The sequence below is a fragment of the Balearica regulorum genome, chromosome 4, assembly GCF_011004875.1.
Source record: "Balearica regulorum gibbericeps isolate bBalReg1 chromosome 4, bBalReg1.pri, whole genome shotgun sequence".
Classification (NCBI taxonomy): Eukaryota; Metazoa; Chordata; class Aves; order Gruiformes; family Gruidae; genus Balearica; species Balearica regulorum.
Window position 1 is genome coordinate 26,956,421 of NC_046187.1, and position 27,314 is coordinate 26,983,734.

The 27,314-nt window shown below is 35.9% G+C and overlaps 1 protein-coding gene across 1 annotated transcript in view; it reads left to right on the forward strand.

Moving 5' to 3' along the window:
- CENPE (centromere protein E) overlaps window positions 1–27,314 on the forward strand; it is a 40,275-nt gene that overhangs the window by 7,608 nt on the left and 5,353 nt on the right. Inside the window, exons 10-38 of the mRNA XM_075751514.1 lie at window positions 337–424; window positions 615–741; window positions 1,410–1,529; window positions 2,849–3,007; window positions 3,382–3,526; window positions 4,805–4,899; window positions 5,203–5,259; window positions 5,337–5,504; window positions 7,706–7,780; window positions 8,039–8,161; window positions 8,523–8,657; window positions 9,264–9,441; window positions 9,900–10,054; window positions 10,977–11,291; window positions 12,137–12,448; window positions 12,649–12,807; window positions 14,085–14,291; window positions 15,160–15,444; window positions 15,556–15,714; window positions 16,587–16,808; window positions 17,419–17,577; window positions 17,788–18,009; window positions 19,043–19,180; window positions 20,066–20,266; window positions 20,350–20,496; window positions 21,997–22,209; window positions 23,413–23,622; window positions 24,146–24,355; window positions 26,587–26,808. Coding sequence (XP_075607629.1) covers window positions 337–424; window positions 615–741; window positions 1,410–1,529; window positions 2,849–3,007; window positions 3,382–3,526; window positions 4,805–4,899; window positions 5,203–5,259; window positions 5,337–5,504; window positions 7,706–7,780; window positions 8,039–8,161; window positions 8,523–8,657; window positions 9,264–9,441; window positions 9,900–10,054; window positions 10,977–11,291; window positions 12,137–12,448; window positions 12,649–12,807; window positions 14,085–14,291; window positions 15,160–15,444; window positions 15,556–15,714; window positions 16,587–16,808; window positions 17,419–17,577; window positions 17,788–18,009; window positions 19,043–19,180; window positions 20,066–20,266; window positions 20,350–20,496; window positions 21,997–22,209; window positions 23,413–23,622; window positions 24,146–24,355; window positions 26,587–26,808 — 5,006 coding nt within the window. The remainder of the gene's footprint in view (window positions 1–336; window positions 425–614; window positions 742–1,409; window positions 1,530–2,848; window positions 3,008–3,381; window positions 3,527–4,804; window positions 4,900–5,202; window positions 5,260–5,336; window positions 5,505–7,705; window positions 7,781–8,038; window positions 8,162–8,522; window positions 8,658–9,263; window positions 9,442–9,899; window positions 10,055–10,976; window positions 11,292–12,136; window positions 12,449–12,648; window positions 12,808–14,084; window positions 14,292–15,159; window positions 15,445–15,555; window positions 15,715–16,586; window positions 16,809–17,418; window positions 17,578–17,787; window positions 18,010–19,042; window positions 19,181–20,065; window positions 20,267–20,349; window positions 20,497–21,996; window positions 22,210–23,412; window positions 23,623–24,145; window positions 24,356–26,586; window positions 26,809–27,314) is intronic.

Below are 27,314 nucleotides of genomic sequence, written 5' to 3' on the forward strand. Positions count from 1 at the left end.
GGCTGGTTTGGTATACTTACATATGTAAATATGGGCATTTGCAAAATTTAAAGAGGAAACAAAGTTAAAGTTCTTATGGCCTCAGCTACTTACTATGTAAAGATTATGAATGTTTATTTGTGATAGATTACTATCTTATTTTGGTGCATTTTGGCTATTATAAAGGATTTGATACTGGGTGCTGGTGAGTCATAGTGCATTGTAGCACTTGAGATTTAAATCTTGGATAATCCCTCTGAGCATAACATAGCACAAAAACTTGACTGGTTGAAAATGTATCTTAATGTTTTAAATTTAAAAAAAAAATAATAAAAAAAATTACTGTGTGATACCTAGGTGTCAGACTGAAAGAAGGCTGCAATATAAACCGGAGCTTGTTCATTCTGGGTCAAGTTATCAAAAAACTTTGTGATGACCCTTCTGGGTAAGCACTTGTGTTTGTATATGTGTTTTAAGAGAAGTCGCTAATAAACTAAGCAATTAAAATCCTTTGTCTCCTATTTTATGTAGGTAACTACTGCAAATAACATATTCCCTCTAGAAAAGATATTTACTGTGTCTTTTCCATACAAAAATATAAATTCTTTCATTTTTTCTTCCCTCTGTTTCTACAGCTTCATAAATTACAGAGACAGCAAGCTGACTCGAATTCTGCAGAACTCCCTTGGAGGAAATGCTAAGACAGTTATTATTTGTACAATTACTCCTGCTTCTTTTGATGAAACGCTCAGTACTCTTCAGGTAAAACTTACCACCTGTTTTCAAGCATTATTCTGACTCAAGGCTTCATTGTAGACAGGTTGGAGGAGTGGAAAATGTAATCTGCTGGATCTGTAGTCTCTCGAATCTTCTAAAGGTCTTCTGTGGACTTGAAACTTGAAATATTTATTTTGTACAGAGCATCTTTTTCCAGTTGTCATCTTGTTACCAGGTTGTCTAACTAGAGCTTTCTGGCAGCTGAACAAAGGTCCTTCTCTCACTTTACAGGCAGTAGATAACCTCTGTTTTCTCATTTGCCTTTTCCAAACACAGTTAGATCTACAATTTTTTGCTTACACAAGATGTTAGATAGGTCCTACAGAAAAGGAAGGTAATTGAACTGTTTGTGAGCTGTATTCTTTAGGTAGGATTGTCTTCCTTTTTGCTGCTCTCTTGAGCTTTTTATTAAATAAAAAATAACTTAAATGTTAGGCTTCACTTTTTAATATTAAAACCAAGCAAACAAAACTTAGCTCTTCAAAGCTTAGAAATCATGAAAGATAAGCAAATATAAATATTTGTGTCCTTTATTATATGTTGCTCTCTACCTAATAAACTGTCTCTTTAATTCTGTTGGGAAATATGAGACAGAATAAATCTTTTGATATATTTGTTCTCTAACTATTCGTCATGAGAGAATATTCTTCCAGTTTGCCAATACAGCCAAAAGAATGAAGAATACTCCGAAAGTCAATGAAGTGCTTGATGATGATGCCCTCCTGAAGAGGTATCGCAAAGAAATTCTGGATTTGAAAAAGCAGCTGGAGGAAGTATGTAATAAACTTATTAAAATTAATCTATCCTTAGTAGTAATGGCTATTTGGAAACATTCTGTTTTAAATCAAAACCAGTTTAATTTGGAGGGGTAGGTAAATTGTTTAGAGATATGTCACTTCTATTCAGAGAATAGAAATTGAAAAGGTGATGCGAAGTTTAGAACAACTGATGATAGTCAACATATCTGTGTGAAAGCTAACACTGAATGAGAACAACTAACTGAATTGCTTTCTTTCTGTAGGTTAATGTATTTAAGAAATAGAAATTTGTAGTGCCTTATAGCACACTAATATTGCTACAGATCAAAAGGAATAATGAACTGAGATTCAATAACTTATTGCAGTTAAAGATTCCAACTCACTGTTTTTTTCCCCCTTACTGATGTTTAACTTCAGTTTGAGTTGCAGAAGTTGCAACTGTGAAAGATCACTGACAAAACTTATGTCATGTATAGGCAGAAGATACATTTAGATAATGAACAATAGTAACTTCCCACCAAACAGCATAGTCTCACATGTGTTGATCTTTCTCCAAAAATCTATGGAGTTGAGGAGCAATCTTGCAAGTCTTGTTAGAGCATAGATCACAAAAGATAAAGCACAGGAAAATCATAATTCTGAGCATACTGTTTTGCTGAATTAAATCATCAAAAGATGAATGGGGGGGGGTTGCAAATAAAAAGTCATAGGAAAAGCTTAAAGAAAAATAACTAACCTCTTATTTTTAAAGACAAATAATTTGCAGTATAAACTTTCACCTTAAAGTGTGTTTGCTCTCTTCTGAGATGGTAGGTAGTGAGGAAAGTACTTAATTAAGTGCAGAAGAGTTTGCTGGAAAATCCCATGTGAACTTCAAATTACTCTACTGTAAGCTTATGATAAAGTTGTCAAAACTAGCTACTGTAATGCAGTTGCTTTATAACAGAATAAATTTTCAGTACTTTAAATTTTAAGAGGCTACATGCATTAAGGTAGCTTGCTGTTCTTTGACAATTGAATCATAGCTCTCAGAGCTTTAGACTTCTGGTGCCTTGGGAAGATGATCTTAAACTATGTTATACTTCAAAGAATGCTTTTTTTTTTGTCCCTAGAAAAATCTGAGGCTGTATTGTTTTGGGGAGTTTTAACCCCTTTACTAAGTCTACAGGTAAATTGCAGACTAAATTCAGTTACATTGTTAAAGATTAGACAGCTTTTCCAGTCTTAAAAGAATATGTGTGTAGTTGCTTTTAAATATTAGCAATTGTGTGTCTTCTGTAGGAATAGTTTGTGCTCCTAAAATGTCAGTTTGATTAATATTCTTTTTATTGAAGGTGTCTTCAAAGACTCAAATTCATGCAATGGAAAAAGACCAACTGGCCCAGTTATTGGAAGAAAAAAATTCTCTTCAAAAAGTTCAGGAAGATAGGATACGAAACTTAACTGAGATGCTGGTGACTTCTGCCTCCTTTTCCTCAAAACAGAATTGTAAAGTAAGCACCTGTTCTACATCTTATTCGTTAACTCTGAAATACTTTGCAAAAGGTAATGTTAAATACATAGTGTAATATTGACAATGAAGAATAACTTTCAGAGGCAATTCTCATGTAATTTTTCTTATTTTGGAAGTGGTAATTTTCAGCGTTAACTTCTGAGTGAGTATCAATTCAATGTTGCTCTCCTTTAAACAGACTGCAGAGACTTTTGCTTTCAAACTGTTATGCTGTTTAATTTCTAAGAAACTGCAAAACACTGTCTAGTTAGCTGCTGGTACTGTTAGAACTAGCTAGCCTAATGCAACATCTACTCTGTACTTAATGCTTTGGTTGTATCACTTTTTCTGTAAATACTTTTTTTTTTTTTAAAGGCCAAGAGAAGAAGAAGAGTTACTTGGGCTCCTGGTAAAATAAACCAGGCAAATGTGAGCTATTTTGAAGACTTTGAAAAACCAAGGCTCACTGAAGCAAAAAAAATGAAAATGTCTCTGTCAACACTTACGGACATGGAGGATTGTAAGTATCTTCAGAAGAAAATGAGGAAACTCTGCAAAGTAGCTTTGAAATGAGAAATAATCTCTTTTTAATAGACTTAAGTTAAAAAGCAAATTAATTTGCTAACAATACAAAAGCAACATTTAGTTGGCAGTATACTACTCAAATTATGTTCCATGAACCCAGTTTTGAAAAAGTTACCTGGAGCCAATAAGGAAATTATACTTGTCTGCCATCAAAGAATGCTGCCTGGAACAGAAGGGGTTTTAGCACAATAATGCTGGAAGTTCTTGCGCTGGAGATAAGGTTAATTTTATTTAAAAAGTGGGAGTATGAGTCTCACTATTGCAGGTGAAATAATATATAGCAAATTCCTGTTTGGATAACTTTTGCAAGCATTAGTTTCCCAAAGGAAATAAGTTAACTCTATGATAGCACCAATTTAAAAAAGAAAAAAAAAATTGAAACCAAAAAACCACAACAAAAACAAATGTCCCTGTACACACTTTCCAAGGAAATAACTTTTTTTTTTTCCTCTTCTGGATATTGAGCTTTCAATTTCTTAAAACCAAAAGAGCTGTGAGGTAAAAGGGAGGGTGTACAAATACTTCTGTCATGCAGCCTACCCCAATCCCCCTGTTTTCTGTAAAAGTAGGAAAAGTTATTCTTTAACACAGACCATCCATACAAACTGTGTTCTCCTCCGGAAAAAAAGGCAGGAGAGGAAGTGTGTGTGAGATTCAAAATCTTCAAGAAGAACCCAGAAGTCATTACTCAGATCAGACTGAGATACAGAAAAAATTCAAGGACTTATTAGGGGAACGAGGGACAAAGAAAGTTGAACTGAAGACAGAATAATTGGATAGTGTCGTTGCTGAATTGTATCTTCTTATAGCCTTGTTACCTCTTTCTGTCAAGCTTTTTTGCTTGTGTGTGGATTGTCAGAGTTTTTTCTGTATTGGGGGAGTGGTGCTTTACTTTAAATCTTGCAGGATACTGTTGAGTGGTTCTTTGCTTGACACTTAAACGTTTTCCTTGTCTGTAATGAAGTATATATTCTGGATGTGCTTTAATACTCATTAACTTGTGATAAGTTGGTCAGTGTAGGGACTAGACTTTAATGTTGTTCCCTTTCGTAAGAGAAAATCATGAGATTCAGAAGTCCTGCTCGATGTGCTACATCTTTGCTATTGAATTATTATTTCCAATATGATAAAAATTCTTTGATAAGAAAATAATTCTTGATGTCCAGCTTAAAATTTACTGGTACTCTGTATTTTTAATACATCTCTCTTTCAGCTATTTTAGAGATTTCTGAACATGACAACCAATGTCTAATGGTTCCCGATCAAATTTCAGATGTAGAATGGACTGCTGGACCTAACATGAATTGGGTAACATCATGATCTATTTTGATTGTCTAATACAGTGCATATACATTACATGCTTCTCAGTAAGATCTGTAGAACACCAATATTCTTCTGTATGTCTGAAGAATTATTATAACTAGTTAGAAAGTAAGTCTCTTGGTCAACTTGTGAAGTTGTGGCGTGGTTCTATGATTCTATGGTGGTGAATGATCCAGTAGGCTTTAGTATTTAAAGAGGACCAGTCATGAAAAGACAAGAAATAAGGAATATAGTACTAAACTTGCTTGATCTTGTAGATCAGTTAACTGAGAGCAATTCTTTTTCTAGACTCAGAGAGACTTTGAAGAATCTGTGCAACTCTGTGAAGCATTAGCCCTAGAAAAGGTAAGTCTGTTCTGTATTTTCTAGAAATAAGACTGACATTCCAACAACTACTTCTAAAGTTTCTTCTGCTTTTTCAGGATATTGCTGTAAACGAGATCAATGCCCTGCAAGCTAATTTTAATAACTTAGTATTGGAAAATGAGCAGTTGAAATTAGAAATAAATGAACTGAAGGAGAAACTGAAGGAAAAAATAGAAATGGATGAATTTGAAGCACTGGAAAAACAAACGCAAAAAGATCATGAGGTAAGGTACAGTGAAATAAATACAGAGAGATAAGAGTTGTCTGTGCTCAGATGTTTTCTAGATTTTAATTCAGCATATATATACTTGGATATACTTGTTAATTCACAAACAGATGGTGTTATAAACTACATTCAGCAACAGAATGAATGAACCCAGGATTTGAACTGAATTTACTCAGTGTAAAACTCAAACTTAGATTTTTTTTTTTGAGAGTCTCATACTGGTTAAATATATATTTGTGTGTATATATGTGTCCATACATTACTCTTATATATGCATGATATGCATTTCACTCTAGATTTCTGCAAGAGACAGTTGTTTTGCTGTATCAATACCTTTTGAGAACTGTTTTGAAGTTAAAGTATGGTTGCTAAACTGTATTTCACATTTGTTGTACAAAACATCTTGGTCTACAATCCATGATATCTCTGGCTGTTGGTAATCCATTGAACTACATGAGCATTAACTTTTAAGATATTATTTACCTTAGTAATATTTAAAAATAATAGTGTGAATAGTAAAGTCTGTAGAAAACTGAAACACTGTATTTTGTGCCAGGAAGTCAGAAAAGGTAAACCTACCTACTGGATAACTTATAGGAAATGCTGACTTTCAGTTCTCTTCACCTCCTTGTGCTGTTAGTGGAAATGCACCTCGCTTGTCCAAATGTTTTATGCTTGGATTCTGTAATCTAAAATATGTATTAGGTTCTAGCTGCCCAAGGGCTAGACAGTGAAATAAGTCACAGTGCAAAAAAAACCCCATAAACCCAAACAAAACCAAGAACAACCAACCAAACCCACAAAACCAACAAATTGAGGTATTGAAACATGGATGTATTATTCTATTTCTTTACCGATACTTTCTCTGCAGATGACTTGTATATGCTAGTCTGTTAAGATCCTCTGACTGTGAAACTAAGGTTGAAGCTGAAGTTATATCCTTTCGCATTGTTCTTCTAGGTTACAATTTAACAAGATCACCTCTCACTTCTGTTGTTCCCTACAAAGATTTATGGAGCTTAAACAAAATGTATCCATAATAGATTATGATTTAGCTTGTATTTAAGGTTCTTTTTAGAAGACTCTTTTTGTATGCTAGACTGACTGTGCTACCTTCCTTATCAGCCAACATTTAACAAATCCTCAGTTACAATTTTCCCTGCAAAGCTTTTGTGTATCTGATAGAAGCTACTTTAGAACATTGCATCTGTTTTATTACAAGAATTGCTTTTTGAATCATTCATGTTTTCAGCTATGTATCTGAAGACAGTCTGTGAAATGTAAGCATTTGTTGATACCCATGTAGCAGGTTAATTACAGCAATACTGAAAGGTCACATACTTCACTAAACAAATTAGTTTAGATCCATCAATTTAAATCACCACAAATGTATACAGGTAAACTCTATCAGTCTAATAAAGATTAAATTACTTCTGACAGTAGTATTGTACCATATCTTCTACAACCATCCTCTGATTTTAAGATTACGAGTTGGGTTTTCTTCTTGCTATACTCCTAACTATATAGAAACATTCACAGGAGAGTGCTTGTTTTAAAGCTTTTCACTGATCTTAAAAATTACAGATTGGATTTTCTCCTTGCCTATGCTTGTGACTATACAGAAGGACTTGTAGATTTGTGCTTATTGTAAAGCTTTTCCAACAAAGACCAAAAGAAGAGTTCTTCAATTTTAGAAGTGTTTTTGTATCTAGTCTTCTACTTGTGCTTCCTTTCAGAGGATGCCACTGAATGTGTTCGTGGCTTGCTTTACCTCAATTTTGGCACCTTCTCATTCTTGTTACTTATGATTTAATCTATTCACTATCTACACTGTGTCATAAAAAGCTGCCTAATGTGACTAGAATTTGAATTGTCATATCTGTAAAATTTCTGCATTAATTGCTTTGATTGCATTGCTCTTGCTTCTCAAGCTGTTGCAGATTAAATTGTAATTGAATCCTTTCTAATTACTGGGAAGCTAAAATAGAGCTTTGCATTTCATCTATCCATTTGAAAGGATATGCAGCAACTTGCTTTGTAGCTGTTTAAATAGATATGCGTGTGTATATGTGGTTTGGCCACTAATAGAAAAGAAAACACAAGATAGACCTTGCTTTTTTTCATGGTCTTAACAACTAAAACTACTGGTGTGGGTGCTTTCTAATATCCTCTGCAATTTTGCTTCAATTTGCTCCACAGATACAACTAATGCATGAAATTACCAACTTAAAGAATCTAGTTTCAAATGCTGAAGTGTACAATGAGGAGCTTGAGGTGAGCCTGTCCATGAATTTACATGCAATAAGACTTGTATGAAATGTGCTTCGTTTGTGTATCTTGAAATACTGTATCTACTGAGGACAACCTACACATCATTGGCCTCTGGATAGTCGTACCAGCTATAAAGAGGATATGTCTAAAACCCTTGAATGCTTACTATGTACAAAGCAGGTTTTTGTTAAGTTCTCATGTGAAAAAACAAACTAGGCACTAGAATCTTCCTTCTCCCTTTTTTTTTCTTCCAACTTATAGGCAGAAATAAACTCCAAATTGGAACAGCTAAAAGAGAAAGAGAACAAAATAAAGATATTACAGAATCGTGTGGAAGAATTGCAGAAAGCAGGAGTGGAAAAAAAGGACACATCTTTTTCAGTGGTAAATTTGAGTTTTCTGCTGGGTTGAGATGGTTTTGGTTTTGTTGGAGGTGGGTTAAATTTAGGTATAACCTTGGTATAATTGAAGTCTGCTTCCCTGCAGATGTTAGGACAAATTTTTTTTTACGAACCTTAAAATGCTAATTACTACATTAGTATACAGCAGTAGTCTGGTGAAGTAAAACTAGGGAAAATGCTGCTCTTGTTCCCATGTCTCAAACAAGCCTGCTACTGTTCCTTTTAGAGTAAACTTAAGTTTTCTGAGCCTGTGTTTACTTTTTAACCATGTTAAAATGAATACATTTGTTGTATTATGCCTATATATTTTCTTATTTCTTTGAGTGTTTATCTGTCTTTTTCAGGGAGATTCTGATAAGCTAATTGAGGAAATTCAGCAGCTGAATAAATCCCTCTTAGATAGTGAAACCATAGCCTTGGATGCCAAAAAAGAATCTGCTTTTCTCAGAACTGAAAATTTGGAGCTGAAGGAGAAGATGGCAAGTACTTGTTAAATTACATTTATAGTTGTATAAAGTGCTGTTAAGGGCCTATCTGCTCCCAGACTAGCGAAGAAGGCAATTGGTAAAGACAAGATGTGGTAGAGCATTTGGAGAAAGCTAAATGACTCATGCTCCAAGTAATGGTTTTATTATGGAATTCATGGAAAATGGGTCCTCAGGAGAAAGATAAAAAGAAAATAGAGGCTTCTTCCACAGGAGTGGTCGTTAAGTTTAGGTTTACCAGTAGAGAGACTGAGCAAATGAACACTCTTTAGGGAGTCACTAGGACATAAGGCTCCAAACCTAATTTTACCAGAGAACAAAAGAGAATAAGGGATGTGAACTTAGAGAAGTGGGATGGAGCTTGCTTTGAGAACACAAAATAGTAGAAGCAGTTATGGCCTTGACCTCTAAGGTAAGGTGTGCTTTGTTATAGGACTCTGACAGGAATGCAGCTGTTAAACTGTGACTTATTCTGCCGTATTTATCAAGGCAAAAGCTGTTCAGAGCGAGAAGAAGAAATCTGACAGATGCAATATTTAAATGTTAAGCAAGTAGACTTATTTTGTGTGTGAATTGCATTTTGTTTTCATTTTCCTGAAGAATGAGCTCTTAAATAATTACAAGCAAATGCAAAAGGATGTTCAACTCTATCAAAGCCAAGTAGAAGCGGGAAAAGCCAGTTACAAAAAAATGCAAGCTGACTTGCAGAAAGAGTTGCAGTCTGTATTTCAAGAAAACACGAGGCTAACTTCACTGATGGAGGGTAAAGTTCCAAAAGGTACTGTTTCAGGTTCTGCTTTTTTCCCCCCCTCTCCTCCCTTTTCCTCATAATGGTGGGGGGATAGGGAAGACTTGTGCTCTTGCTTTCTCAAATATTTGGCGCTTCTGTCACTATAAAATATTAGAGCATCTGGTACTGTTGGCATATAGTAACTGCTTTAGCACTTTCTTGAACTATGTGGAAAACTTATAGAATATTTTGTATTTGGCATGAGGACGGTCAAGTTAATGAATGCTGTCAGGGAGAATCTAAAATAAACTGGATGTCAACCTAACATGTGATGACCAAATTTAGATGAGTAGTTTCATCTTTTAATCATTGGCCACTGTAAAATACACTTTTCTAGAATAATACTGATAGCACATCTAGAATGCATTATAAATCTTCTGCTTAATTTAAAACATGCCTTTCTTCTCTCACACTCTCTTATTAATCTAAACTTGTTAATTCTCTAGATCTGCTTTCTCTTGCGGAGCTGGAAAAAAAGGCAGCTGACTTAAAAGGAGAACTAGAAAGAGCATTGAACGAAAATGCACTTCTCCAAAAACAAGTAAATGAGCTATCAGAATTTCAGTCTCTACCAAATACTATTGAGATACAGCAGAAAGAGGTAAACAAAAGAAAATCTACCTTTTTCCTTGTTTTTATACTGTACTTGACTGGTAACATTAATGGAGGTCTATTGGATATGAAGTCTTAAAGCTAAAAGTTGTCTTGAATCAAATAACCTAACATTTCTAGTCCAGCATCTGCCTGCCTATTTGTCGTGGTCACCATTGATAACTGCGTATATGTATAATGGTGTTTGATCCTGGTTCACTGTTCTAAAACCAAATTTTTATCTATTTGGGCAAAGATTAAAATTTCAAGACCTCTTAGCAGAAATGCTACTTGAGGAGTAACAGATTTAACTTTCCAATTCTGGAAAAGTTGTAAGGAAATTTTCTGTTTCCTAGCGGGTCAGGGCTTAGCAGACCAAGTTTGCTATAAATGTGTCCTAAAGGGTTTGTTTGCAAACACTTTCTAGATTTCTTTATTCTTAAATACCTGCTGCTAAGTATGTGCACTGAAAATTATCCAGGGCAAGTTATCTCACAAACTCAGGAATGCTTTGCAAAAAGTTCCAAATGCTTCAAGTGTTTTACTTCCACTAGTAAACAAAACTTAATTAGATGTTAACAACTCTGTATCATGAAGAAAGTATTGATACACCTAAATATTCAGTTTAGGAGTTATAGCTAGGAGTATCAGTTCAGTCCCAGCTCAAACACAGGAAAAAGTAAACATTTAAAGAACACCTAAAGAGTTAGAGGAGACGTTTCAAGGGTTTGGTAAGGGGCTTCTCTGTCTCGCTTCTTTTGAAGGATTGTTTGCTAGACAGTTCTCTCCCAACAAAGCAAAACTCAATGTACTGTGCTGTGTGTTTGCCTGTACTTTATTTCCTATATCTGCATATGTACATGTTTTTATTATACAGCTAGGACAAATACTGATTTAGGAAAATGCTATTAATATTGCTTTTCTGTTGGCAGATTCTTGAAAAATGTGAGGAGCTATGCTTGTTAAAATTGGAAAGAGAAAAGCTGCTTTCTGAAGTAGCTGATAATGAAATTAGACTTAAACATATGACTGCAGAAATTGGAAAATCAAAAGACGATCTAGCAGATGCACAACTTAAATATGTAAAGTCTGGCCAGGAATATGTAGCACTTAAACAGCGCCATGAAGAACTAGAGCAAAAATATGTAGCTGCATCAGAAAACAATGAACAAATGAAGCTCCAAATAGATATTCTATCTAAAGAAGCACGAAAGTCTAAAACAACTTTGGATGAAGTTACATTGGAGGTCAGTGTCAGCTTGTTTCTTTTTACATATAAGACATGACGAATTAATTCATAATATTAAAAAAAAAAGAACCTTTTTGGAGAAGTAGTCTTAAAGGTATAAGTAACATTATCATTGAAATTCCTTTATTATGAGTGCATATTACTTATTCTATGCCACATGTATAAGGCTGTGGGATTATACAACTCAATAGTCTCTTTCTTCATAGGCAAAGAAATGCATATGTTGCTCCAGGTTATCTGTTCTCTTTGATGTTTTAATTATTCTTCTTTTCCCATTCTTAAGTTATATAGCTAGTATGAAAATATTTTTTAAAATATGCTACTATGACCTACTCTATAGAGTCATAGAAACAAAGTTTCCTCATTGGGAACTGAACTCTGTTTAGAACAGGAGATATTTCAGACCAAAGAGAATCACCACATAAATTTGCAATTAGAAAGGAAAAAACCATTCAAGAGGAGGAAAAGGGAGCTAAAGATGCTTGGGTTTTTTTATAAGGCTTTTGGGACTGATATGGCTGCCATATTCCAGCTATGGATTTGATAACTCCTAATGTGATAATTCCTAAGCTGTGCTACAGTCCTATTTCTGGTGTTATATTTTAGTAAGACTTTTGCTTCTAAGGAGAAACCACAGGAAGGTTCCATAAACAAATACTTATTTAATATGTGCAAGAATATAAGCAGCATCTTAAAGTGAAATGATAAGCTTCCTATTCTGTTGTTGAAAGCTAGCATGTCTCACCCTTTCTAAGCTAATATAAGATTCTATGAGAACATGTACATATAATAGAGTTTTGCATGACAATGGAAGTGTCTGGCCTTTTCCTTTACAAACTAAAGCTCTCTAGCAAAACGAAAGAACTGGAAGAAAAGGCAGCAGAGCACAAAAAACTTCTGGAGGTAAGAGAAGATTATATCCGGACTCAGCAGAAGTTAAACGAAATGGAGCAATTAAAAGAGCAAGAAAAGATTATGGAGTTGAGGCTGGAAGCCAAGGATTCAGAGATCCAGTCAATTCTTCAGCAGCTTACTGACTGTCGGGAAGAAATAAAAGCTGTCACCCAGGAAAGAGATTACCTGAAGGAAAAAGAGGAGTCTCTCCAAGCTGAGACAGACCAACTCAAAGAGGATATAAAGGACACTGTTTCAATGGTAGGAATTCTGTCTTTATAGAAACAGAACGTACATGTTAGGGGGAAATGTGTAAGAACATTTATAAACTATATTAAAGTATATAGGGGAGTGGGGTTTTGTGTTGGTGGTTTGTTTTTTTTTGTAAATCAAGGAGTACTTCCTAATGTTGCAAAATAGCTCAATTTTTTTTGGTGGATTTTCTTCCTTTTATTTCTAAGAATATTTTGGCACACGAAGAACTGAGAAACACACAGAGTTCTCTCAAGCAATCCCAGGACGCTGTTAAGAAGTTGGAGAAAAATATTTCTGAAAAAGAATCTCAGATTCTGAGTGTTGAAGAGGCACTAGGGAAAACCATTAAAAAACTTGAAATACAGGTAAAATGTTATGTAATAATTCCAAGTAAAAATGCTTTTCATGTGTTTTCCAACACTGAAAACAAGACTCGTTAGTCTGCTTCTAGTCTCTTCTGCTTGTCCTTAGAAAATTTTCTAGGCCTTTGGTAGGAAGTGGGCAAGAAAGTAGTACTGCCTGATCCAGGTCTTTACCAGTTGGTTTATAACACTTAGTCCCAATAAGAAGTGTAGCACACAGTTGTAAATGTCATCTCAGTTCCCGAGGTACAGCAGAAAGCTGAGCCACTGGGTTTTGTGCCTGTTAGTTCAACAACTGACAAAGAGTGCTGAGAATATTGTATGTTACACTGTTGCTTTCAGTGACATGGTTTCTCTGGAGGGAGAATCCATACTAGGAGAGACTGAATTTTTCTTGAAGTCTCCCCCTCTAGTCCACTCTTGTGAGACCCCACCTGGAGTACTGTGTTTAGCTCTTGGGGCCCCCAGTACAGGACAGACATAGACCTGTTGGAGCAAGTCCAGAGGAGGGCCATGGAGATGATCAGAGGGCTGAAGCACCTCTGCTGTGAGGACAGGGTGGGAGAGTTGGGATTGTTGAGCCTGGAGAAGAGAAGGGTCTGGGGAGACCTTGTAGCAGCCTTCCAGTACCTGAAGGAGGCCTACAGGAAACCTGGAGAGGGACTGGTTGTAAGGGCATGTGGTGATAAGACAAGGAGTAATGGCCTTAAGCTGAAAGAAGATAGATTTAGATAAAGCAGCTCTTCATTGTGAGGGTGATGAGGCAGTGTAACAGATTGCCCAGAGAGGTTGTGGAGGCCCCCTCCCTGGAAGTGTTCAAGGCCAGGTTGGATGGGGCTTTGGGCAACCTGGTCTAGTGGAGGGTGTTCCTGCCCATGGCAGGGGAGATGAAACTAGATGATCTTTGAGGTCCCTTCCAACCCAAACCATTCTATGATTTTATATCAGCTGTCAGACCCAGTAAGTCAATGGCTGTCAATTCAGCATTTGCGTGTTTTGGAACAGATGTATAAAAATAATCCAACAGGTGTTTCTTATTTGGTTTTTCCTCTAAGACTTTTTCTGCAATACTGGCCAGATTTTTACCTAGAAGAGACTGCTGAAAGATTAGCATTTAAAACAAAACAAGTGACAAAGGCTGAAGACTAGGTTCTGGAGTTTTTCTAGTTTGGTTACAGTGGTTTGTTAAAAATACTGTAGCAGAGTGAATCAAACAACTTTTGCATTTAATTTTGGTTTTGAATTGAGGAAATAATGTTTTTGCACTCTTTTTTTTATAGATATCACAAATGACAGAAGAAATAAAAATCATCACATCAGAGAGAGACCAGCTTGCTGAAGAAAAATCAGAAAATAACTGTAAAGAAAGTGATCAGCTTCAGGCACTAAAGGAACAAATCTTTTTCCTTACACAAGAGAACAAATCATTGCAGGATAAGCTGGACAGTTTACACTTGAAAAAAGAAGAGTATGGGGAAGGAACTTTGGTAATTATGCTAAGGCTGTAATGGAAAGCTTGCTTATTTCAATTTTTACTTGAGTGAAAATAATTTGCAAAACAAACTGGAGAAAAGGATCCTTCTACTTGATTGCAGACCATTAAACACCAGGGTTACTATTGTTCACTTGACACATATTCCACCTGTATATGTATATGGACAACTAGTAGTAGGATATGACAAGCATTTTTCCTGTAAATAGAATTTTAATTTGATACAGGATGATGATGTTGATCTGCACAGAGATGTAGTTCTGTAAGTAGTTGAAGCTAAAAATTGCTTATCTGGAAAGAATGGTTCTGCTTTTTCAAAGCATAGACAGAACTGACTTTTTTCCTGGCAGTGTATGTTGGAGGGACATTGCAGCCAACATTTTCCATAATTGGACATGCTGATTGCACATGTTATGTATATATACAAAGTGTGTAGATAAATATACCTCTAAGTAAAGTATGTGTATTTTTTTAATATTTATCGGTGAATGGACAAATTTCAAGGAAATAATTACCTTGACACTTACTATCTTCTGTTGAGACTAGAAATATTGATAAGGTCTCCGTAGTTTGCTTTGGGGGGCTTGTGGGTTTTTTTGATTGTGTTTTTTACCCCCTCAGGCTTAAACTACTTCTCGTAATTTGTTTCAGAAGTCCTCACCTCAAATTTTACTTTTATATGTCTTTTATTTCAAGAAATTTGAATTCCATGTTGAGTTCAGTCAAATCTTACTCTGAAAAAAAAATACAGATCTCTGAAACTTTGCTTCTGTTTGTTTTACCTAATCAACCTGTCAAAGATCAGATATGTTTCTCTTAAAGCTACTTCCCCAAATGTGTTGACTTCTGTCTCTCTAAAATAGATACCACAGATTCAAGAAAAATCTATTGAGCAAGAATTATTTCTTCTGAGAGAAGAGTTGAGCCAGACACAAAGGAAATTGCATGAAATGGAGGAAGTGAAGGCCAATGAATGTAAAAAAGAATCTGAAGAAATGGGGAGAACAGATTTTACTCCAAAACTGCATGACTGTCAGGATGTGAGGACTCTGACAGAAAGAGGAGATGATAGTCTTAAAATGCAACTGGAGAATCTCCAAAATGAGAGAGACCAGCTAAGAGAAACTGTACAGGAGACAATTAACATGGTAAGAAAAATAGTCTTATGCCTTTAGGGTAACAGCTTTAGTAAACTTCTGCCTTAACTTTTGGAAGTGTTGTTCAGGCTTTAATTTACTTTAACTGTGGTGTGTCCAAAGAATTCAGATATGCAGGAAGAGTTGAGATGTGCTCATAGCTCTCTCAAACAGCATCAGGAGACTATTGTGGAGCTGAAAGGAAATATCTCGGAGAAAGAAAACCAACTCTTGAAAGCACAAGAGGCATTGAAGGAAACAACTGATGAACTGCAGCAGAAGGTCAGATGCAGTTTTGTCAAGTAAACTAAAAATTCTATCAGGATTGGCAACTCATGTCCTCTGCAGACTTCAGTTTGTAAGAGTTCAGTGAATGTAATAATGAAACTTAATTAAAAACTTTCCTTCCCCCTGCCCCCCGTACTGCTTCCATAGAAACAGAGACAGTAAAAAGATGATCGAATACAATTTCACCTGCAAGCTACAACCCTTACTTATAACTAAACATGCCTTAGTGTTGAATGATGGAATATTATTTGGAGTCAATACTGCTCTTTGACCTCAACATATTTTCCAAGTCTTAAAACTTTTTAAATTCTAGTATGTCTTTTAGCTATGTAACTCTGAAGATACTTGAGCAACTAAAAGGCAATTTAGCTCATTCTTTAACTTGCATTATTATACATTTCTTATCTACTTATTATTTTCCTGTCTGAAGCTATCGTGGCTTTTAAGACATTAATGTCTGTTAGAATCAAGACCATCTGCTGTGGTTACAGCAATGGAGTCGTTTTTATGGAATTATAATGGCCCGTAAGTTTTTACACATTCACTTTGGTCTACCAATGAGACAGAAGCACTGAAATTTGATTGACTTTTAAGCAAAATTGTTACATCTTTACTATAGCAGTAAGTTAATGGAAGTGTCTTCTGTAAAATAATTCAATTATAACAACCCATATGTTCAGATAGTGCTTGTGAAATATGATCCAATAACACTCTTCCTAAATCAGAACCTGATTACTGGGACAACAAAATTTAATAAATTAGAATGTTACTGGGTTGGGTTTTTTTCCAAAATAACTATCAAATTACTTCTACCCATGCTAGAAATTATTAGAAATATTAATACTGGTTCTTATTTGTTGTTTCAGCTCACTGAAGTAACTGAAAACCTGACTCAGGTCTCTTCTGAATATGGCAAGCTACTGGCAGAAAAAGAACAAATAGAAAGAACAATGAATGAGCATATCTGTCAGCAGCTTGAAAAAATCACTTTACTTAATCAGGAGAAAGATGAGCTACAGCAAATGGTAGAGACTGGTAAAGCAAAAAGAGATCAGTTAGAGGCTGACTGTCGGGAAAGCCAGGAGAGAGTACGTATAAAATCTCTTAAATAATTGTTTTAAAGAGAAGTTGTACTACTCTGAATTATTTCAGTCATGAAGCCTTCTGCTATTCAGTATCTCTTCCTCTCCCTTCAATTGTTCATAGTGGCAGTAAGCTAAAAATTTAGTTTACTAATCCAGTCTGGGTTTTGGAATCTCTATTTTTTTCTTCCCCGTCTGCTCTTCCTGCCCTTTTGGTCACTGTGCTGCTCCGGGTTTAGGCACAGTGGTCTGCCACCTGCTGGACAAACACTCTGTATCTAGCACTGAACAGTAGAGGTAATTCAGGCTTATTGATATCAAAGGGCTTAATTCTCCTACCACTTCAGCTCATTCTGGACTGATGAAAAGAAAGCTAAACCTAAAAAGAAACTGATCAGCTATCCTATTTCTCCCTCCTGATGTCTTATTTCCTGGGAGATTAGTGACTTCAATATTTGCATGAAAAGTATGCTTCTGTTGACACACTATTTCAGACAAATTTGTTCTGGTATGTAGTTAACAAAAATCAAGCCCATAATTCCTAAAGTTAAAAGGAAGCTGCTTCTTTTCTCTGCCTTATACTGAGTGAACATCCGTGTCATACCTTGTTCTGCAGTCCTTAAAAGTTCTGGCAGAAATGGAAAATCTTCAGGAAGAACTAAAGCATCAGAAAGAGCAAGCTGATATCCAGAAGAACCTGCTAGCAAATGGAGAAGAGAAATTGCAAAACACTGAAGAAAAACTCAATGAAGAAATAAACAAACTGAAAGAAAAGGCAAGTACAGTAATAAGAAACTTAGAAATTATTTGGAGAATGTCCTCTCAAGGACTCATTAGAATAACAGGTATTTACCCATGATAATTTGCGCTCTTTTGTTGGTCTGATAGATGATGTCATGATAATACAATTTAGTAACAGGAGAGGAGTTTTTGCTACTAGTTATGTGTTGATTTTATACTTATTTTTAAAAATATCTTTTAATAGGTAATCAAATTGAATGAGGACTTAAATTTGGCAACTAAGGAAAGGCACCAGCTGCTGGGTGAACTGAAAGAAAAGACTGAGAGTGAAAGCAATAACCTTCAACGGCTGGAGAACCAGTGTAATTTGTTAGCACAGGAGAGGGATCAGCTCCAGGAAATGCTGGAAGGTATTCAAGCGGAGAAGAGCAAACTGGAGATTAACCTGCAGGAGAGTGTTGATAAGGTGCTTTATCTTTGATTAAAGTATAATCACTATAAACACTTGGTAGAGGAAGATGGTTAATTCTTGAAGCTGTCTTGAAAAATATCTTAAAGTATTAATGTTATATACCCAGACTGAAGAATATTGATGTGCTTTAACTTCTGTCTTGTGGAGTAGTATTTAACGATGTATGTAAATTCTTTTGAAAAGATTATCTGAGCCTGCTTTATTTAGGAATAAATGAGGAACCGGAAAAATACATGGGTTTCATTACCAAAACATTTAACAGGCATTTTTTAATTAATTGGATGACATGGTATGTTCCATAGTCCAAAGTTTTGAAACTAAAGCTGGCAAACTCTGACACTCTTATTTCTCTTCTGGATGAGGCATATCTTCACAACAGTGAAGACAAGTGAATTAGGTGGTATTCATTGAGCAGCACTCCTTGCTCAGATATTGAGTGATCACTTCAAATATCTCTAGTTAATTTGAATCTATGGTGGGAGGAGAATTTTCTTACTCTCACTACTGATATCTTCCAGTTCAACTGGTTTTGAGTATCAATTGTCTTGCTGTAAAACTTCAACTTCAGTGGAAATTCAGAGGTTTAGTGAAAGGAATGCTAGTTATATAATAAATTACGATAGATAATTTAACAGTACTCTGATAGCAGTCCAACTTGTAAAACTGTGTTAGTAATAATTTCTAGATAGTTCTTGATGTGAACCCTACTCAAATTAAATCTCTGCTTTGTGTTACTCATCTATGTAAACAGGGATTGCAGAAAATATGTCCAAACAGGTTTGTAGCATACTTCATCTAAGTTTTACACTGCTAAGGATTTATCAATATGCTGGTTGACAGGCTTTGCTTAGTGAAAGGAGAAACTTTCAAAGACAACATTTGAAGTTGTACTCAAACTAAAACAGGTGGGTTTTTTTATGCCAAGTATTTTGACTCCTATGAAATATTGAGTAGCCTAGTATGTGAGAGGTAGTCATGTGCTATCTCAGAACTTAATTTTATATTTGCTATTTTATTTTTACTCCAGATTCTTGAAACTGAAAAGGAATTGAAGTGGCAACAAGAACTCCTCAGCAATGAGAAGATCAAAGCCGAAGAAAGAGAAGAACATTTGTTGAAAGTTCAGAGGCGATCAGAGATTTTGGAGGACAGCCTAACAAACAAAGTGAGGAGCTTTGGTTTTAGTAGCTATTCTGCAATTCTGACTTCTGGTGCTTTATCACTGATGTGCTAAACTTTTGCTTAATTTCTAATTCTCAGTGCATCATTTTTATGTGTGCTAAATAAGCATGAACACAGGCAAAGGATTTTGTACAAGTTTCTTTAGTGATGTTTAGAAGTAGCATCAACTTGTCTCAGCCTCGTAACCAGCTGGGTTGTTCACTTCCTTAGAATGGGCACCAATTTATCCAATGTGTGCAGACTTAATATAGTCATAATTGTACATGTATTTATTCAGACTTTAAAAGGCACTAGACAGTATGAACCTAAGTGCGTTTGGAATCCTTGGTGCTTTGCACACTTTCAAACTCTATCTGTTATTTAGAAAGTCTTGCACTTAGCTCTTGCCAACTCAGTCTTTTCGCAGTTTTTACTTCTTCAATTTCACCTGTCAAAATTGTCCTTTTTCTGTAGATCAAAGACTATTATAATTAAGGATTGCTTCATATTAGCAAGTGCGTTACTCTTCTAACCATTAGAGCAGATATAAAGACAATTCCATGGCCCGTCCTCATGCTAATCTTCTATTTCTTTTCATTCTGTTGTGATGTGGACATATGTTGACTGCCTCTTTTGTTTCCTCTTGCTTTACTGAAGAGCAAAGTTGACTAAAGTAGAGTTCTCTGGGTGTAATGCTATTCCTCTTCCTTTTAATTTCAGTTTCTGAGTGATTAGAACACCTTTTTTTTTTTTTAAACTTCTCTTGCCGTTAGTGTGAATTTTAGAGTTATTGCAAACTATGTTCTTTGGATTTGACACAACTGATTTGAGTGCTTCACTGACCAGGACCAAATCATAATTCTTGGTTTTTCTCCACTATTTATTATAGATTCAACAGTTAACTGAGACACTAAATAGCGTGTCATGTGAAAAAGACCAGTTATTGGCTGAAAGAACTAGTCACTCTTTCCAACTTAAAGAACAAATCTCATCAATTAACCAAGAAAAAGATGAACTACAAAAACTTCTCCAGGATGTCAGATCTGAGCGGGACCAGCTAAAAACAGAATTGCAAAAAAATTATGAGATGGTTGGTGTTGCAAGTTGCATACCTAAGTTATTCATCACTTCTCTTCTTGAATGGCACTTTAAATATTTATGCTTTTATTTTAGTGTGTTGAAACAAATGCAAAACTAGAGTGTGCTGTAGACCAACTGAAACAGAGAAGCTTGAATGATATATCCATTCAGGTGAATCCACCAGATAATGCAGAGCAGATGGTTGACAACACCCTGAAGGAAAAAACCTTGCAAATTAAGGTAAACTTACTTCTCTCCTTATTTTAAGGATGCATGTAAAACCTTAAAACCATTTGTTCTGGAGCATAAGCCTTGCTTCTGTGTATAATCCATAAAAATTTTTATATATCTTGTTGCTTGTTTATCTTGTTGCTGCAAACCATGGGAACAGTTGATTTGCTGTTGCTGGTCAGTGGCTCTGCATCCTGTTCCAAGAAGGTTAAATTGAACTTCTCAGTTGAGACTTCTCACTGGATTTCATTACTGTCCAGCCACCCCAATGAAAATAACTAGTCATGTAGAAGCAGTTCACCATTTTGTTTTTGCAAAATACACACGCACACACCCCCTGCCCAATCCTCCCTTTCATTACTCCACATCAAAAATAAACTGGCTTCCAATTAGTTTCATTAAATAGCTTCTCTCCTCAAAATAGGAAGCTCCTGTAATTTCTCAGAGCTCTTGTTAGTTAACTATCCTGAGTATACTTTCTCACAGATGTGAGAAGTACTACTAACCTACTGAAAGCCTAAATAAACCAGGATTTATGAATATGTATGAAACACTTTAAAGAGTACTATTGCAGTGCAGGCTATACATCTGCACAGCAGATCTGGGCGTCATTCTATACCATGCTAGAAAAGCCCTCAGTGCTTCTTCAGTTAACGCCAAAAGCAGTAAAGGACCGAATTGTGGTAATCACTTATGCATTGCTTTCTTGATTCACACTCTTTCTATCCTACATCAGCAGTAGGGAGCTAATAATGAGGGAAGTAAGCAACATCAATTGATCACTTCAAATGGCACTCTCCCTTTCTGACTTTTATAATAGGTAAGATATTGTCTGCCTCTTTCTTGTGCAAGTTTCTCAAGTATTTTGAAAATAGTTGGACAGGGCCTATGTTAGTTCTGATGTTTTTACTGTGAAGAGTTAAACTGGTGAATCCTGCTGCTTTCAACTGAGAACCAAATATGGAGGCAGTACATCTAGGAAGTTTTATACTTCCTTTAAAATGTATAACCTAGCTTTGTGTGTGATACTGGAGTTGCAGTTTACTAGGAGTGCCCTGAAGCCTAATGCATTTCTCAGACTGCTCAGTGCTCGATCACTTCTCCCTTTTTATGCAGAGTGCTAGCAACAATTCCACGATCCCTTTCTTTCAGCAAAGGACCAAGTAGGTCAACTTGAGAGCCCATCCTGAGGGCAACCCAGCTGGCAAACTTGTGAACTGGCAACAGTTTTGTTTCAGGCCTGATCTACAGGTCTTGTTGGGGCTAGGCAACCTAAATCATGAAAATATTTTGAGCTTGTGAAATATGATTTTCTTAGAAACTAAGAAATTCTCTACTGTTGTGTCTGGCTTAGTATTTTTGTCTTAGTCCTATTAACTTTTCTGTTGTAAAGCCAATACATACTGTAGGGGTTAATCCTGGAGTCTGATAGCTTATTTTGACCTTCTGTTCATAGCTAATCACTCATTTTCTAATTGTGACAGAATGTATTTGTTTCACTTGATTTAGGAGCTTCTTGAGAAATTCCCGAATATGGGGAAGAGGTATGAATGTCTCTCCACAGTGTCTCTGAATCTAAAGAATGAACTGAATAGTCAAAAAGCACTGATAGCTGTCATACTGACTCAGCTTTCATTGGAACAGAGTAAACAAGTCAAAAGACTTCAAACTGAAAATGAGAAAATAAACAGTCATCTCCAGAGTTTATTGAACAAACTGAAGGTACCAATTGAAAATGCTGAATATATGGATGCTTCATATTGCTTTGGGGATTTTTTTTTAATAAGCTTTCAATATTAACTGCTGGGATTCTATATACTCTAGCTTTGATTTTTGTGAATGCATATCTTGTGGAAAATAAATTGATAGTAAATGCTTTACAATCCTGGAAAACTGGAACTATTTAGTTAAGTTAATCAACCCTAGTTTTTGACTGTAGTTTAACTGCTTTGCACAGTATTTCATTACTATTAATCCACTTTAATTGGAAAAATAAATTTTCTTTCTATACTCCATAAATCAAATTATGGGCCCCTAAGTATGTATGTTATTGTGGGGGAAAGAGACATGCAAGATGCCTTGGAGATGTATATTTACTCTGCAAAACTACCCAAGTAGTTTGATAACCTCTATAGCCTTGCAGGCTTTCCCCAATTCTCGTAATTCAGTGGAGAAACTGATTCCAATTATCAGAAAAGAAGTTATGGGAAATTGGGAAAGAATTCGTGTTATATCATTTACTGTAATTCTGCATAAAACTTTGTTCTGTTTCTTTATTTACCATTAAATATTAGGGGGTTTTTGTTTACGAGGGGAGGAAGGGCTGCGGAGAAGGCAAGGTTTGTATCCAGTGTACAGAAATACTGGATGTGATCTTGAGTCAGCTGTCTCTATAAATATCCATTAGCTAAATAATTTAACAAGTATTCCAAAGAGCCTTATTCATGACTTAACTTAAGGGGTTTAGGTTTTGATCTTTTTTCTTTTTTTCCATAGATGCCTTTCAACTTTTTACAGTTAAAGATGTTTAAGTAGTAATGTCAACTAGAATAAAGCTTTATATCAGCATGGTGATATTTTTCTTGTAGATTATCTGCACCTTTCACAACTCTGAGAAAATAAATACAACAAAGAATACTTTGCTTTTCAAAGTCTAGAGTCATGGAAGGGTGTCTGAAACATTTTAGACTTTTTGGCCTTTTCAGGAGTCTACAAAAAATATCATACTTTAGAAATGCTGACCCAGCTAAAAGTCTTATGCTGTTGCTATTCAGCACGTGCGAACTTAATTTTCTTAGTCACGTTTTAGTTGTCCTGGACACCTATGGACTAGGAGAGTAGAATTATGAAATTTGGAATTTTAGCTGGATGCAGAGTACCATTTTTAAAGCATACTTACTGATATATCCTGTCTTTCTACCACAGTTTCTGTTCAGTCGTGTTTGCTCAAAGAGAAGAGAATATCATACTACTGTTAACAAGTATGAAATGGAATTGCTTGAGGAAAAGAGAAAACAATATCAGCTACGAACTCAGATTCAGTATCTCGGGAAGATTTATTTGAATCAGAATGAAATATCTTCTCAAGAGTTAAACATCAGTGAAGTGCTGCAGAGTTTGCACTTGAATGCAGAGGTAACGTTTGAACCAATTTTCAGACAAACACTTGTGTATTTCAAAGCATGGGGTAATGTGGTGGTGCTAATCTAATGGCATTGCTTTTATCTGTTAAGACTTCACTTAAGGGGAGGGTGGAATTCATATTTTTTGTGCTACTAATTTCATAATATGAAAATTTGGTTTTATAAAATGGCTCAAAGTGAAATTATTAGGTTATAAAATAGTGAGAATGTTATTTACTCATTTGCCCTGTAAAATACATACTACCGATACCAAGATGACTTTTAAAACAAAGGGAGAAACTCTTACTAACATGCATATTTTTTCCACTTTCCCCTTCCCGCTTGCCCCAAGAATGTAGATCATCTTCTCATTTTCCCAGTAGGGTGCACCTTAGGTATAGTGAAATTCCTTTTATATGATAATTGGACACTAAACCAGACTTCCTGCAAATATTGATAGCTAAGAGAGTAAAATGTGTATTTAGACATGTAGTTATCAAAGCAATGTTTAAACTTGAATCCCTTCTTTTCTAAAGAGCATTCTCAAAGATGTATCAGAAATGGAAAGTGAACTTCTCAGCATAGAGGCACAGTTACAGCAGGAAGAAAGTGCTAGAAAAGAAACAACACAGTTCTGGGAAGCTTGTTCAGGAACTCACTGTGATGCAGAGGAACTTAAAGAAGAGTTAAGGAAAGATAACGAAAGGCTTTTGCAAGTCATTAACTTCTGGACTCCTAAAGTCAAGGTAAAGTTAAATCTTTAATTAGAAATGTATTTTGTGTAAGCACTCTAAGTGCCTCTAATCTGATTGAAAACAAAACACAATAAAAGGCTTTTTAAAGATTATTCATTATTATCAGCACTTACTATATTCATACTAACTGTAAGATAGAATCACAGAATCATTTAGGTTGGAAAAGACCTTGATCATCAAGTCCAACCATTAACCTAACACTGCCTAGTCCACCACTAAACCATGTCCCCAAGTACCACATCTACACGTCTTTTAAATACCTCCAGGGATGGTGACTCAACCACTTTTCTGGGCAGCCTGTTCCTGTGCTTGACAACCCTTTTGGTGAAGAAATTTTTCCTAATATCCAATCTAAACTTCCCTTGGTGCAACTTGAAGCCATTTCCTCTTGTCCTATCACCTCTTTCTTGGGAGAAGAGACCAACTCCCACCTGGCTACAACCTCCTTTCAGGTAGCTGCAGAGAGCCATAAGGTCTCCCCTCAGCCTCCTCTTCTCCAGGCTAAACCACCCCAGTTCCCTCAGCCGCTCCTCATCAGACTTGTGCTCTAGACCCTTCACCAGCTTTGTTGCCCTTCTCTGGACACGCTCCAGCACCTCAATGTTCTTCTTGTAGTGAGGGGCCCAAAATTGAACCCAGGACTCGAGGTGCAGCCTCACCAGTGCCGAGTATGGGGGGAAAGTCACTTCCCTAGTCCTGCTGGCCACACTATTTCTGATACAAGCCAGGATGCTGTTGGCCTTCTTGGCCTCCTGGGAACACTGCTGGCTCATATTCAGCCAGCTATCAACCAGCACCATCAGGTCCTCTTCCACCCAGCAGCTTTCTAGCCACTCTTCCCCAAGCCTGTAGTGTTGCCTGGGGTTGTTGTGACCCAAGTGCAGGACCTGGCACTGAGCCTCGTTGAATCTAAATGTAGGAATACTTAGAAGATTTTTAAAGATTACTGTCCTCATGCTTCCAAACTTGGAAACTTGCTTTGTAGAAGACTTTATAGGTGACAAATAAATGTGTGGGTGATGTTTGCATTTTTTTATTAGACTAAATTCTGGAAACTCTAGGTTATATAGCTTTGCTTGCAGAACTTGGCAGCCTGATACAATCACTTTTTCCAGGCTTTATGCCCACAAGATTGTCTGCTGTCTTCAAGACAACTTTATCAAAATTTTCTGCCATTTTTAAAACTTCATTGTAACTTATATTCTCACACCCTTTCTGACTTCAGAAAGTTAAGTTATTCTAGAGATAGTTCAGCCTTCCTTTCTCTTTTCTTGCCGCCTTACCTCTTGCCCCCTTTGGGGGTAAAAAAGACCAAGTGTTTTACCAGGTCAAGTACATCATGAACAGGGTTTCATGAGATTTTTAGCTCTCTGATTAAATGTATTGAACACTTCTCAATAAACAGGTTATGGGAGAGAATCCACTACCTTCTGACTAGTTGTTAGGAACAGTCTTCCTGACAAGTATCCTGGAAGTTCCTGCTGTGTTCGTACTATTATTCCTTCTACTAGTATTGAAGTATGAAGCACTCATCACCCTTCTTCCCCTAGTGTTGTGGCTCAGTTCTGTCCCATTAAGTTTAGTCTATTTTGAAAAGTTTCTTCCTTAGAGTCGATAGCCAGTCTTGACTTCAGGATTTCCCAATGTTGGCAGAATTTTCGGAAGAATTCCGACAGACATATTATATAGATCAAAGCTTTTACCAAACAAAAAAAAAAATCTAGTATAATTTTGTCATTTCCTGACAGCTGTGAAGTTTTTCTTTACCTGGCATGTTAAGCATATGGGTTTCTAGAATAGTTCAGTGTGCATGTTTTCTCACAAATGGTGTTGCTTACTATAGTCAATGATATTTTCTAGTAAAAACTTCTGTGAATAATTGTGTTTGTTTCTGTTACTGACATCCAAGAAGTCTTTCCAATATAATTTCTTTGTTTCTGTAATGTTACTGTTTGTTTGAGTTAATGCAGATATATTGGGAAATTTGCAATGCATTATCATCTTCTCTTGTACCCCTTCCTGCCTCCCCCTCTTCTGGAAATGAAACTAGACTTTTGAGTGTTAGTGATTCTATTTCTGATAGCAAGCATCTTCAAATGGGACACTGAAACAAGAATGTGAAATGAATACAGGCCAAGATACTTCCTGTTTCTTCATTTACCCTATTTCTAGCTGATTCAAAACAATTTAAACTTTATCTGTGTAACACTACTTATTTTCAGATACTCCTTCAACTTTCTTCAGAGCTGGATGCCAGAACTGCCAATTATTGTAGAAATGCTGATGTTGAATTGAAACAGAGAAAAGACAAAAGTGAAGAGTTGTGTCAAGAACTAAACACTCTTAAAGAACAACTGGCCCCTGGTGGCTCTGCCAGTCTTGCGTTAGAAGAAGAAAACTACAGGCTTAAAAATAAATTAAAGGATGCAGAACAAAATATAAAGGTACTGATATTTGTTTCTATAGAAAACTTCTTTGATGCTTGTTTGCTAAGTGAGAGTACTTTGAAAAGAAAATAAAAATTGGCAACTGTGAATGGGTGCCAGATAATATACTGGCCTACAGTGCACTTTATTTTTGTAGCTTTTTTATTTCCGAAGTGAAAGTTTGAGCTCTTGCCTGTAATGTGATTATTTTAACTGCCTGTTTTCTGTACACAAATAGATGCCAGTTTAGAAATCCACATGAAATGTTCCCATTTGTTTTTGAAGTATTGATTTTAATAGCATGATACTCTTGATGCTTCCTTTAAGTACGTGATATTCACTGTGTCAAACTGGAAGCTGGAGAAGAATTCTATCTTTAATCCTAGGAATTGAGGACTCATTTTCTGTCCTTTTTTTTGGTCACAGTTACTCTCATTCAAAGCACTTTTTTCTTAGACTTGAGTGTTCCAGAATATTAAAATGTGACACAAAACAGTGAGGTAGATACCAAGAGTTGCCATAGG